This window comes from Cnephaeus nilssonii (genome assembly GCF_951640355.1).
Source record: "Cnephaeus nilssonii genome assembly, chromosome: 6".
Taxonomy (NCBI): domain Eukaryota; kingdom Metazoa; phylum Chordata; class Mammalia; order Chiroptera; family Vespertilionidae; genus Cnephaeus; species Cnephaeus nilssonii.
Window position 1 is genome coordinate 18,212,145 of NC_137077.1, and position 14,615 is coordinate 18,226,759.

Consider the following 14,615-nt stretch of genomic DNA (forward strand, 5'->3'; position numbering starts at 1 on the left):
GATGAATCTTGGGGGGAGGGGAGGGGGAAGGGCGGGGAGAGATTAACCAAAGATCTTATATGCATAATAGAGGCCCAGTGCGTGGATTCATGTACCTGTGGGGTCCCTTGGCCTGGCCTGCGGGGATCGGGCCGAAACTAGCAGTCTGACATCCCCCGAGGGGTCCTGGATTGCAAATCCATGCATCGGGCCTCTAATTTATAATATATCCTAAGTCTGCTTGATTCTTTCCATTTTCTGATTCTGCCACCATTATTTATTGCTTAGAGTACTGTAATAGTCTTCTGTTGATTCTGTCATCTCTTCTCCAGCAGTAACCAGAATAAAGTTAAAATTTTTTATTTTTAATAATTATAGATTCAAAGGAAGTTGCAAAGGTAGTCCAGAGAGGTCCCTTGTACCCTTCTCTCCGTTCTCCCCTTTGGTTACATCTTCCATAACTATAGAACACTAGAGGCCCGGTGCACGAAATTCTTGCACGGGGCGGTGGGAGGGGGGCTCCTCAGTCCAGTCTGCACCCTCTCCAATCCGGGACCCCTCGGGTAATGTCCAACTGCCGGTTTGTGCCCTCACTTTTAACAGATGACTGCTCCATTGTTGTTTCTTTCTTTTCATGCTTAAACCCATTGGAATTAGTAGGTATTTAAAATGTGTATGCATTTTGGGGGACACCCTGTATATCTCTAGTCAGCAGTGAAAGGAACCAATGGTGGATTTGGAACCCCCAGACAGGGAACCTTGCTCACTCCCCGCATGTCTCCCCACTCCACTTTCCCCCTTCGTGGGCAGCAGGAGAATCAATGTTTTCTCTCATTAACTCAGAAAAGCACGTCCTGTCACCCGCTGCCCGGCAGGAGTGCGCTAGGCCCCAAGCAAGCAAGGCTCAGTCAGGGCAACCTTCGCTCATGGGTGCCGGCACCCAAAGTGCACATTCCTCCTCTCCAGTTGCCCCAACTAGCCCACCATTTCACTGAGAGGACGGAACTCCTTGCCTCCTCTGGGTTTCCAATCTTGAACGCTGATCAAAGGCACCGCAGCGAGGGCCGCCCGCGCCCACCAGGTGTGTCTGTCCACACCTGCTCCCACCTCAGCACCTGCATTAGCCCCATGGAGGTGATCTCGTCGCTGCACTGGCCTCCAAGGGAACAGGGCATCACCACTCTCTCTCACTGTCATCTCACAGGCGCTCACGCTCAGCACCCAGAACACCCAGACACTCTCCAAAGGACATGAGCATGCCGGAGGGGGTGTGCGCATGTCCTGTGGGGGATGTAGACATGCTGGGGTTGATGGAAGTGCGGCAGAGGGGCGGAAGGGAACTTGTGTGCACCATGGTCCGAGACTGCTGCAGACGTGCATAGGTGACAGCTCGCTGGGGGACATTCGCACGCCGGGGGGGAGGAGAGGATGCGTATACTGGAGGCCTGCAGCTGCGCAGATCCGCAAACCCCTGTGGCGCGGCCAGGAGGACGTCAGTCTGGCCCGCCACAGTGGCTGTCCCTGTGATCACGCACCTTCTGGGCCAGGAGGAGGGACTTGCACAGCCACTCCTCGGCGCTGATGGCCTGCAGGCTACTTCAGCTCGGCCCACAGGCTACGCTTAGTGTGCTCACGGCTGCCACCGCCGCCATGTGGGGAGTACAGGCCGCCCTCCCTTGGCCGCCCGCCCCCCCCCCCCCCACCACCGCCCAGAGGGTCTCCGCGCGTGCTGCCCACAGGCCCGGAGTGGCCTGAGCGGGGCGGGACACCTGTGTGCGCGGCCCACCAGCCCAAAGCGCACTGCCCACTGGCCGCTCTGCGCCTGCACGTGCTGACCACCAGCCTGGAGCACGCTGCCCAAGACGACAAAGTTGGACGTCACGCCCCACCCACTGGCCGCTCCGCACGCTGTCCACCAGCCCAAAGCAGGGCACCTGGCTTTGTCACCTTGGGCAGCACGCTCTGGGCAGGTGGGCAGGCGTCCCACCCCGCCCACCAGCCGCTCCGTGCCTCCACACCTGTGCGCTGCCCACAGGCCCTCCACGGGTAGGGCAGGGTGGAATGCCTGCATTGTGGACATGGCAAAAACGCAAGCGTCCCAGCCTGGCTGCCGCCATCTTTGTCGCGGAGTGATCCTCAATTTGCATATTCCCTTCTTATTGGCTGTGGGCACCACCATCTTTGTTGCGGAGTTATGGTAAATTTGCATATTCCCTCTTTATTAGATAGGATTAGCAAACCAGGAAATTAGCATTGGAATAAAGTATGAGTATAGTTCTATGTCATTTAATCACATGGGTAGTTTTATATAGCTACCACTGTAATCGGATAAAGAAGCTATTCCATTGCCAGAGATTTCATTCATACTACCCCTTTATGTTCATTCCTACCTCTTTACCTCCCACTAGCCCTGATTCCTCAGAGTGATGTTTTAAAAACATGAATCAGATATATTACTACCTGTTTCAAAGTTACCATAACTGCTTCTAATCCCAGAATAACCCACCACTCACCCATCTTCCCATGACTGGCTGTTTCTTGCATTTATATCTCTGTCGCATCTCTTTATTTTAATATTTTGCATATTGCTTATCAGTATCTAATATTTTTCTTACTCATTAATTTCTTACCTGTCTTTACCTCCATTAAATTTTATAGTTTCAAAGAGTAGCATCTTACTTGTTTTGTTTACTTCTTGATGTGCAGGGCTTGTAATATTGCTTGTCACATGGTAGGTACACAATAAACATCCCCTGAATAATTGAATGCATTTATGATCTCCATTTTTTTAGCTATATTCACTAGGACTATAAAACATGTTCCCCAGGACAGCTTTACAGAGCATCTGAAACAAATGTTGTTTGTTGGCAGAATATTTATACTAGTATATTTTATTACTCCACATCTGAAATCTTAAACCCAGAAAGAGTAAAGTTTTCTTAGGTGTTCTAGCCTGTATCCACAGTTTTTGCAACTAATTTATGCATTTATATTAAATAACCCGTCCCATTCATTATTAAGTCGTTGATTCCCTTACTAAGCTTATGTAAAGATCCCAAAGTTCTTTTAAAAAAATGTTTTTATTGATTTTAGAGAGAGGAAGGGAGAGGGATAGAGAGATAGAAACATTGATGAGAGAGCTGCCTCCTGCACACCCCCTACTGGGGATCGAGCCTCTGCAACCCAGAAATGGAACCAGTTACTTATTGGTTCTTGGGTTGATACTCAACGACTGAGCCACACCAGCTGGATCCTCAAATTCTTCATCAGCCCAGCTACTGCCAAGTCTATGGGACACTTTGGACAGATTTTCTCTATAACTAGTTGGGTACTTTCTCTGCCTCCAGTCTGGTGTTCTACCCAGATTAGATGACTTGGGCCTTGTGTGAGCCTCAAGGACCCTTCTGCCTCATCCTCCCTCTCCACTCTTCTTTTAGGTAGCCATTATCAGTAGAGGGGCAGGCCAGGTGGCCGTATTGGTTCATTTTCCCTAAGCCTATACCTTGGTTTGTTCTATGGATCCCAGGCCCCCCTCCTGCCAACTTGTTCTTAGTGTCTGATATCCTTTACAGGTAGGGAAATGCCTTCAAACTCCTTATTCCTGATTATCAGCTACAAAAGAAGAGCTGGCTTCATTTTAGAAGAGAAGATATTCAGAGAAGCCCATTTCCTTTTTAAATTCCTTGACTATGTCAGTAAAAACACAATTCTAATATGAAAGACTAATGGTGTGTCGCAGAAGACTTCATCATGTCCTTAACCTATATCAGAACTCATTTTGGGAGGTGGGAAGGAGTCATGAAATTCCCTGTAAACATTACAAAACAGGATTTTCCCCTATTTATAATTAAATAACTTTTAAGCATTTAACCCTTTGCACTCGCTTGCTTTTTTCTCAATTCCTTTATTCTACTTGGGGTTTAATTTTTTAAATACCCCAGATTTTACAAAGCGCGGCAGTAGAATAAAAAACTGGAGTTTCTTTTCATACAAACTTACTTATTTGTATTTTTTTATATTTCAAATTATTGATACATTCAAAGAGTAATTTTAATCTCTATAATTTTTCATGGTGTGATATTTTTTGAAACATTCACCCACATGAAGACCTGGTTTACATTCACATGTTTCGCAAATATAAATCGTCTCTCTTCTTCCTCCTTTGATTTTTCTGTTAGAACAAACAACACAATCTTTGTGTTTTTTGTTAGGGTGAGGTGTGATTATATGGAGCTTTCCATCTAAACGTTGCTCTAAGTTAGTGGATAATAATCTACCCCTGGAAGTTAGTGTACCATCTCTGAATTCTCCAACAAGATCATGTACTAGTTTCCTAATAAATTTCACATGTGTTATCGGTTTTTCATTTTTTCTTTTTTGGCATCAGTTGAGACGGCATTTACATTTTACTTGTCCTTTCATGCTAATGAAAACAAGAAAAGATACTGGAAAAATAGACAAAAGTCCCCCTCCCCCTCGCGGTGAAACTACGTGTCGAGTGTGGCTCGACATACGAGCTGCTACCGATGCTAACCGTGTCGAGTCACACTCGACATCCGAGTGCAAAAGGTTAAGAATGTTTCTGCTTGTTTATATGTCTGTGATTTTAAGAAATTATTAAAAAATCCCAAATTTGGGGTAATAAATTTCAGAACCTCTGCATTGAGCTGTACTTAAGTATTTCTGTTTTATTAACTAACTGACATGCTTTTTTGAATGTTTAGCAAATAGGGATATAAGTTCCTTTTTGCCAAAGCCATGTTTTTTCATCTTCTACAGCATGCAATAGGCAATCAGTAAATATAGGTATAGTGTGGAAATAGTTTTGAGATATATTAAAATAAGCAAGTGGATCAAAAATCTATAAGTTATATTAGTGTGGTGATTGCTAACTAATTTCGACTATATAAGAAATAGATCAATACTAAGCCAATTTCAAATCAGTATTTTCTGTAAGTATTTTTTCATATAAATTATTTTAATTCTAATACTTTTTATCGATAGCCTAAGAAATGAGGTTAATGTAATGATCTCTATTATAACTTTTGTTTTCTGTTTTGCTTTCTTAATTCTTTTCATGTGCTCCTGGACCTTGGGCTGTTAATGGGATGATTTTTGGATGCTGTGAACCACAGAGCCTATTGTGAAGAATGGCAGGCCTCCAACCTCTCACAGCATGCATTCCTTCCTACACCAGTACACAGGGTCCTTCAAGAAGCCCCCATTGCGGAGACCACATAGTGTTATTGGAGGAAGCCTTGGCTCCTTCATGGCAATGCCCAGAAATGGAAGCAGATTAGGTAATTGAATTACTTGTTTAGTTTTTTGTTTTTTGTTTTTCTTAACTTTCTGACTGTAGGTCATGTACAAAGCTAGTAGGTTTTAGGTATAGGGAAATCAGCCAGCCTTTATTATCTGATGTGTCTTGCATTACCTGATTTGTAAGATAAAAATCAAGTTGAGAATAAGAGAGAGCAGAAAGATGGAAGGTTCTAGAGAGGTAATAACATTTGAAAATCTGTCCACCATGAAGAAAACAGCACCCTTGAGAGGAGTATGCAAAATTTAAAGATATGGCAGCTTGAGGTAATGCCTAATTTAGGGTTATACCTGGTAACTCCAGATTATCACCATATGATAACCCAGTACAATAATTAGTGTATATGATTAGCACCTGATTTGTTATTCTTATGTTACTATCATTTTAAATATCTAGGAAAAATTATACTTGCAAAGATCTGTTTATTTCTCTAGTCTTTGTTTGATGGTGGCTTATTATGTTTTTATTCTAAAATAACTAAGTGTAATTATTTTGTAGTCTTATGACAATTATATTTACCGAAGTTTCTGAGGGCACTTGTCTGCTGCTTACTCTTCCTTGGTAGATTATTTCTTCATGGATTTTGTTAATTTTGGAAGTGTGAGTTTATCTACAGTGAGGTTTTATCTATGGGAATTGAGTGTGGCCTTTATCCCTAGAGGTATAACCCTATGGTATATTGGAGTCGATTCACACTAGTTCATGACAGATGACTGTTAAATTTTCAGGAATTTTATAAGTTGATTGTTAAACATAGCCATTAGTAAAATTTAAGTTATACAAACTTTCAATTAGGTAAGCTAAGTTGAAAACAACGGGAATGAATACTTAAATAATTATTTCCTAATTAACTTTATTATACTTTACTATTACCAGTGTTTTGGGGGTTATTTATTTCTATTGTATCTGTATAGTCAAAATACTATGTAATGTTTTACATATGTCTTCCCAAATACATGTTAAATAATGTCATGTTGATAGCTTGAAGTTGGCATGGCGGGAGTACTTACCCCACAGAAATTAGAAAACACTTTAGATCAGGAATTGATTTATTGTTTTGTTAATTGTCTAGACCAAGAGTTGGCAAACTTTTTCTGTCAAGGGCCAAATAGTAAATTTTTCAGGTGCACAACATATGGTCTCTGTTGCATATTCTTCTTTTTAAAATAGCACTTTTTAAAAGATGCAAAAATGATGGTTAATTTTTAGTTCAAGGGCCATACAAAACAATCATGTTTGCTGACCCTTGGTCTAAACTTAAAGTGATGTTGATTCCTGGACAGGTAGTTAGTTCAGTTAGAGTGTTGTCCTGATACATCAAGGTTGTGGGCATATATAAGAACCAACCAATGGGTGCATAGAGAGGAGAACATTAGGTGGATGTTTTCTCTCTCCTTCCCTCCCTCTTTCCCTCTTTCCCTCTTTCCCTCTCTCCCTCTCTCCCTCTTCCCCTTTTCCCCTCTCTCCTCTCTCCTCTCTTCCCCCTGTCTGTAGCTTTTACATTGTGAATTGCACAAAGCTTGAGCAATTTGAGAAATAAATATTCATCTAGTATTTAAAAACTATTACCTGATTCAGCAAAGAAGTTGCTCACACCAATGACAAATGAGTGGAATTTTTACATAAGCCTGCATTGTTTCGGAAATGAAAATATCAACCAATATTCATGTTGGAACTGCAATTGTTTGTTAATGACATGAGCAGTTTTTTTGTTGAGTCAGGGAGTACTCAAATTTTTATTTATAGTCTGAAATTAATATGCTCCTTTGTAGTCTTTGTGCAGTAGAACAGATTTGTTTTTTAAGACTGCCCTTTACTGAAGATGTAGCACTTTGTGAGTGTTGTGCCTTTCTGCAGGAAGCTCTCACTTGCAGCTTGGATACCAAGGCTTCATCTTTTATTCCAGCGTGGCAGCTAAACCCCAAGCACCTTCTTAACCAAGATCAGCAGCCCCTCTTAAGAAAGTGACAGTCAATTTGTGCATAACAACTTTGGGTTTTCAGTTCTCTGTTTTTGCTTCCTGGATATTATGCATACATTCATGCAAACTAAGCTATACATTTTAAAGTATTATTTTTATTAAAAGTTTTCTTGAGATTTTCAAATTTTGAAGAATAGTTGCCTCAGATGTTAGATATCATAAGATCAAGAATCAGTCTCCAGTACATTGACTTTTACTGCCAAGTTATTTTGTTCAGATCTCAGTATAAAATTTTTCCAGAAATCTCTGTACTTGAAGTGTATTCTTAAATTAAATGTCGATCTATTTAAAAAACCATTGCCATTTGCAACTGGTTTTTTTAGTGTGAATACATTTTCTCAAGAATGTAATGCAACATATAAAAATGTATGAATTCTAAGACTGGATGAGATCCCTGCGTTTAATTTTTGTTAAGCAGTTCTCATTTTTATGAGCAAATATTGTTTATGAAAGTTCAAATTTATTATAAAATACTGTTTTTTGTTTGGCATATTCTTTTATATAACATTTCATTTGTAAAGAACAAAGAAGTCCCAGTTATCTAGTCCATTTCTTGATTTTTAGTTATTATTTAATTCATTGGAATTTGTTGATCACCTACTAAGTACCAGGCACTTTGTTAATTCCTGGAATACAAAAGTGAATAAGCCAAATCCTGCCCTCAAGGATCTCTTCCACAATTTGGTGTAAAATTACATGAACCACAAAATGCTGTTCAGTGCAGTAGGTACATTGTGAGCATAGCAATCATCTGTCTTTGAGAGTAGAAAAAACTTCACTGAGTGATGACACATGAGCATAGTTTTGAAGAGTAACTATAAAGAACTAACTCATTTGGCTGTGGAGCCAATGGCCCATTGTTTTAATGGAAAGAATACTAAACTAAATAATAGCAAAAGACCAGGTTTCTGTTCTTGCCTATAAGCTGTGTCATTTAATCTTTCAAGGTCTCAGTTCCCAGACTTGAAAAGTGAGAGAACTGACTTCAATAATTCTCATTGTTATTTCCAGTCTCTTAATTTTATTATTCAACCTTGGTAATAATCTTGAATGTTAATTTTTCCCTAATTTTTCATAATCTGAGAGTATAAAAGGACTGCTTACTAGTGTTTTAAGACATTTATGTTTCAATCTATTAACTGCACACCAGAATGTACACGACTTTTTATGCTGTGATTCTTTATGCGTTGGCTATCTAAATCTTACTATAATAGTAATAAATTATGTAATAATACCTCTCACAAAGTAAATGTTTCATGTTCTAATACAGATATTGTTCATGAAAATCTAAAAATGGGATCAGATGGTGAGAGTGACCAAGCTTCTGGGACGTCATCTGATGAAGTCCAATCACCTACAGGTGTTTGTCTTAGAAATCGTATACATAGACGGATCTCAATGGAGGTAACCATTAATAACTATAAATATGCGTGTGTGAGTGTGTGTGAGTGTATATGTATGTATGTATGTATGTATGTAAATATACATGTATATATCAAACAGTCTAAATGCCTATTTGAAAATTTTCATGAAGGCAAATGAAACTTGAAAGAAAATTGTTCCTCTGCATTAGTGAAGAATAGTTTTTTATTTCTTTTTTTCTAATTATCTACTATCCCAAAGCAAGCATGCATTAATTATATTTAACACTTTTCAAAACACTGTGTAGGTTCTCTGTGAGGGAAATGTGAATTTTTGGAAGTTCTGGAAATCAGAATGATATATGAATAAAATACTCTATTTGGAAAATATTATTTTAATTAAGTTTTGAGATTCATCTGTATACTTTATATTTTATTTTATAAATATTTCAAATTTCAAAAGGTATACATACATAAAATAAGCATCAATTCTTCTTGCCTTACATTATAAATGTGAGTATTGTTTCCTCTATGGTTCATTATATTTACTAATCTCTGTAGCACATATAAGTTATTTCTCCACGTGGAAGAATGAAGAGCTCATTTCCTTTTCTTTGTGAATGTTATGTATAAGCTTGAGGAAAGAAGTTGATTATGAATGTTATCATTTCAGAATACTGTAGATTAAAATAGTTTTCTCTAAAAAAACTTGGGCATGTTTTAAAATGAGTATTGTTAACTTTTTTCGGTGCTGTTGAGTGGAGATAATGATGATTAGGGTATCTTTTGATTGCATTTTCATTGATAAAGATTGCTGCTGATTCAGTTAAGGAAAACAATATCAGTTTCCTAAATGATGAATTAACATTTTTATCTCTTGAGGTCAACTTGATAACTGTTCATATCACTGTATAATTTATGTCACAATAATAATAAAAATAGATTCCTGATTGTACTTACCATATAGATATATGATTTTCTTTGTTATATATTTTAAGGTTTATTTATTAGACTTTCTCATTCTTCCAGTGAGCTATATATACTTTTTTCTTAAAGGTGACAGTCTTGATTATGTTGTTTTTATTGTGTATTTTGTATCTGGAAAGACTTCTTTTCTCAGTATTTCCCCACCTCACATACACATTCTCTGATTTATTTTAGAATGTTTTTGCATATTTCTGTTTATTCTTCTAGGTAAATTTTAACTGTTTTGTTCCAAGAATAATCTTACTATGATTTGTTCGGGGTTATGTTAAATATGAAACTAATATGGAGAGCCATTGTCTTTATTATTTAATCTTATCACTTGAAAATATGGTATATTTCTATACTTAAGTCATATATCTCAAATATTTATACAGTCTATATACATTTCAATTTTGTTTCATGGTTTTGTTACTATTATGAATAATAGGGATTTACTTTTGTAGGATTTATGTTAGTTGATGTGATAATATAAGCAGGATTTCCTTTCGTGTTTTTTCCAGTTCATATTCTATAATTAAACGAAATAGAAATGCTTTTTGCTTATTTCTGTCCATTGATATAGCAATAATAAAAAATTTCAGTTGTATCTGTGTTGTATACAAAGTCATACAGTATGTACTTGGTTAGTTCATTTAAACCAATCACATTTTGTGGTACCCTTTACCTATTCCTACTATCCTACATAATAAAATGGTAATATGTAAATTACCATCACTCCGCTACGCCCACGATTGGGCCAGCAGGAGGCGCAGGGGGCGGGACTCAGGGTGGCCGGGGTAGCTGATTGGGCCAGCAGGACGCTGAGCTCGCGGCGCCAATGGCGCTGCGAGCTCAGCGTCTGTGCCATGGCTGCGCCGGAGGCTTTCGGAAGGCCTGGTGCACCAGCGGATAGACAGCCAGCTCCCCCGCGATCAAAAGCCAAAGCGGGGGAGCTGGCTGTCTGTCTGCTCCGGCACAAGGCCTTTCGAAAGCCTCCACCGCGCCGGAGGCTTTCGGGAGGCCTGGTGCACCAGCGGACAGCCAGCCAGCTGGTGTACCAGGTGCATGATTAAATCATGCACTGGGCCTCTAGTATGATATAAGAATGTCAAGGTAAATTCCATTTTGAAAAGAGTTCAGAAATAGCTGGGTTACAAAGTACCATTTCTATAAAACTGCATTGTATACTTTTGCTTAGAATAAATATGCTTGCATTCAGTATATTATATATAATCAATACAGATACTTTGTTACTATAATAAAACTTCACAGTTACATATCACTAAGAAATAATATATTATAGCCCATGAATCCAAAAGCCAAATGCCCTTATCTTTTCTGTTTGTAGTTACCTTCAAAAACATTAAAAAAAAATTTTTTTTTTAGGATTTAAATAAACGGTTATCACTGCCTGCAGATATCAGAATACCTGATGGATATCTTGAAAAGTTTCAGATAAACAGTCCACCATTTGACCAACCAATGAGCCGAAGATCTCGTAGAGCTTCCTTAGTAAGTTTTTAGTCTCCTATAACCTACACCATTAGATGTGCTTTGTTTGATTTTTTTGGATGTAAACATTTTATATTAATTCTTATATTTAGTTTTTGAATAGCTAAATTTTATTTCATTTCCTTCTGGATTTTATTGTTTTCCATTCTTAAGGGTTTAAAGATGCATATTAGAATAGGGTTTAAGCTATGTTCTATTTTATTTTTGGTAAATTTTATTGACATCTGCTAGATGTACAGAATATGTATTAGATACATAAATATATATTAACTAGAGGCCCGGTGCACGAATTCATGCACGGGTGGGTTCCCTCCCGGCCGATTGGGTCCCATTGGGGCTGCCTGGCCCGGGGGAGGGACCCCGGGAGGTTGAGGGGGAGGTTGGTTGTGGGAGTACACTGATCACCAGGGGGCAGCTCCTGTGTTGAGCGTCTGCCTCCTGGTGATCAGTGTGCATCATAGGTACCGGTTGGTTGTGCAATTGGTCATAATAGTCGCTTAGGCTTTTATATATATAGGTATGAATTAGATATACAGAAAAGTGCATAAACCATAATTGTATAGCTCAATGCATTTTTGCTGAGTTAACATACCTATATAACCAGTACACAGATTGATAAAATTTCAGAAATCCAGAAACCCCCTCCTGCCACCTCTGTGTTTACTTTTGAGACCCACTTTCTCAACTTTAGCCATTATCCCTGCCTTGTAATGCTAAAGATTAATTTTGCCCTTATGTTTTCTACTGTTTTGATTATATTGTATTTATAGTATATTTTAATATCTGGAAAGACTTAAAATCCTCATTTGTATGCCTGTTCTTATTTATTTTAAAAATGTTTTTGATATTCCTTTTCTGATTATTCTTAGACTTGAACTTTAATTAAAAATATATAAATTATTAAACCATATTTATTTCAAATATATAAATGTGTATTTATACAAGATTTTTACATATATTACACAATATATATTGTTTTTGTGGTTGGCTTCTTTGGCTCAGTATATGCTTGTGTTTTATCTAGGTTGTTGCATATAATTATAGTTCATTTGTTCTTATTGTCACATGTTATTCTATTGTGTGAATATATTATACTTTATTCAGTCTCCTGTTGATGGGCACTTACATTTGGGTTGTTTAAGTTTTGGGCTTACCAAACAGAGCATCTATCACCCTTTCTGTACTTGTGTTTTGGTTAACATATGTAAGCATTTCTTTTGGGTGCATATCTAGGAGTGCAATTGTTGGATAAGATTATGTGCATATGTTCAGCTTGCCTAGATACTGTCAAAACAGTTTCCAAAGTGTTCTTTGGCTATCAGTTTATACTTTCAGTACTTGATAGTTCTAGTTGCTCTCCTTGCCTATTTTTGATATGGTCCCTTTTAAAAAATTTTTTGACTTTCTGATGAGAGTTACCTTGTGGTTTTATTTTTCAATTTCCCATAAACTAAGCTGAACACTTTAAAGTTTTTTTCTTTTAATTAGATTTCTGGGAAGGAGGTTAATTTTTCTAATTATTAGTTTCAGGTATACAGCTAGTTGAACACTTTATAATGTTTCTTGATGTTTATTGGGCATTTAGATATTCTCTTGTGAATTAACTGCTCAGGTCTATTGTCTCTCTTCTATTGGGTTTTCTGCCTTTTTCTTACTGATTTATGGGAATTTTTTATGCATTCTGTATAAAGGACCTTTGTCAGTTATATGTCTTGCAAATATATTCAAGCATGTAGCAATTGACCCAATACTGTTTATTGAAATTTCAGGCAGTGTCATCTTTGACATAAATTCAGGTGATTGTATATATGAGGATTTCTTTTGGATGGCTGTAGTCCTATAGAAGAGGTACATATAGAGTGCTGTGAGAGCCCTAGCTGGTTGGGCTCAGTGGATAGAGTGCCAGCCTGCAGACTGAAGGGTCCCAGGTTCAATTTTGGTCAAGGGCACATGCCCACGTTGCTGCTCGATCCCCAGTAGGGGGCGTGCAGGAAGCAGCCAATCACTGATTCTCTCTCATCATTGATGTTTCTGTCTTCCTCTCCCCTTCCTTTCTGAAATCAATAGAAATAAATTTAAAAAGTAATAATAAAGTGCTATGAGACAACAAAATATAGCAAATAAAATGTCCTTGTACATCATGGACTTACAGAGGATATAGTGGCTCTAGAAGGATGGGTAGGAATTTGTCAGGTTGACAATGGGTAGAAGAGTGTTCTAAGCAGAGGAAACTTCACGTATTAAAAAACCAAGTGGGCCGAAACGGGTTTGGCTCAGTGGATAGAGCGTCGGCCTGCGGACTGAAAGGTCCCAGGTTCGATTCCAGGCAAGGGCATGTACCTTGGTTGCGGGCACATCCCCAGTAGGAGGTGTGCAGGAGGCAGCTGCTCGATGTTTCTAGCTCTCTATCCCTCTCCATTCCTCTCTGTAAAAAAATCAAAAAAATATATTAAAAAACAAAACAAAACAAAAAAACACCAGTGTTATAGCCTGGCCAGAGTGCCTCAGTTGGTTGAGCATCATTTCATTCACCTAAAGGATGCCAGTTCAATTCCCAGTAAGGGCAGGTTTGATCCCCATTCGGGGAGGGTACAGAAGGCAATCAGTTCAAGTTTCTCTCTCACATCGATGTTTCTCTCTCTTTACCTCTCCCCTCTTTCCCTTCCTCTCTCTAAACATGTCCTTGAGTGAGGATTAAAAAACAAACCCACCATAGGTATAAATGTAGGTATCATTATAACTGATATGAAGGGTAAATGTGGATTAATATTAAAAAATAGGGCTTGAGATGATAGGCTGGATCCAGTTTGGTTTATTGGGGCTCTTGCAGGAAGTAACCAATCAATGTGTAAACAACTTTGTCATTTGATTATTGGTTAAAAGTGTTCTTTGGCTATCAATTTTTATCCAAGATTGGTACTTAGAATACATTTTGAAGTTATTAAATGTTCAGATTGGGACTAAAAGTATGATTCAATCACCATGTGATTTTTAAAGCTATCATTTTTAAAGCTGTCTTTTTTGGTCTACATGAAATTAAGGAAAACAGTGCCCTCTAATGAATGTTACAAGTGACTTTAGTTTTTATTGTGATTGGGTGGTATTCCTACCTACCTCTCTTGGTTTTTTATCTGAAATGGCTTATAGATTTCAGATTAATCATGCCAGCTGTGTTTTTATTTCTATCAATGTATCCCTTTCATTATTCACCTAACTTACAAAAATGTGGTTTCTTTAGAAATATATTAGAAATTTATTCTTTAATAACCTAAGTTTATGTATGAAGGAGCCAGTTAGAGAGAAATTGAAAGGATATGGAAAAAGAAAAATATTCTTCACATGTGTTAGAGCTTATGTTTCTATGGATAATATACACTTTATCTAAAAAGGATTTTTTCAAGATAAAATATAAAATTTTAGTTTTGTCTTTCTAAAAGTATAAAACTTTATGTTTCAATATTAGCAATGTATAATAAATAGACTAGTAAAAATAACA

At 38.1% G+C, this 14,615-nt stretch overlaps 1 protein-coding gene across 1 annotated transcript in view; it reads left to right on the forward strand.

The window, feature by feature from the left end:
* CDK17 (cyclin dependent kinase 17) overlaps positions 1–14,615 on the forward strand; it is an 83,988-nt gene that overhangs the window by 41,415 nt on the left and 27,958 nt on the right. The window contains exons 3-5 of the mRNA XM_079775263.1: positions 5,115–5,279; positions 8,551–8,684; positions 10,994–11,119. Of these exons, the coding sequence (XP_079631389.1) occupies positions 5,115–5,279; positions 8,551–8,684; positions 10,994–11,119 (425 nt within the window). The remainder of the gene's footprint in view (positions 1–5,114; positions 5,280–8,550; positions 8,685–10,993; positions 11,120–14,615) is intronic.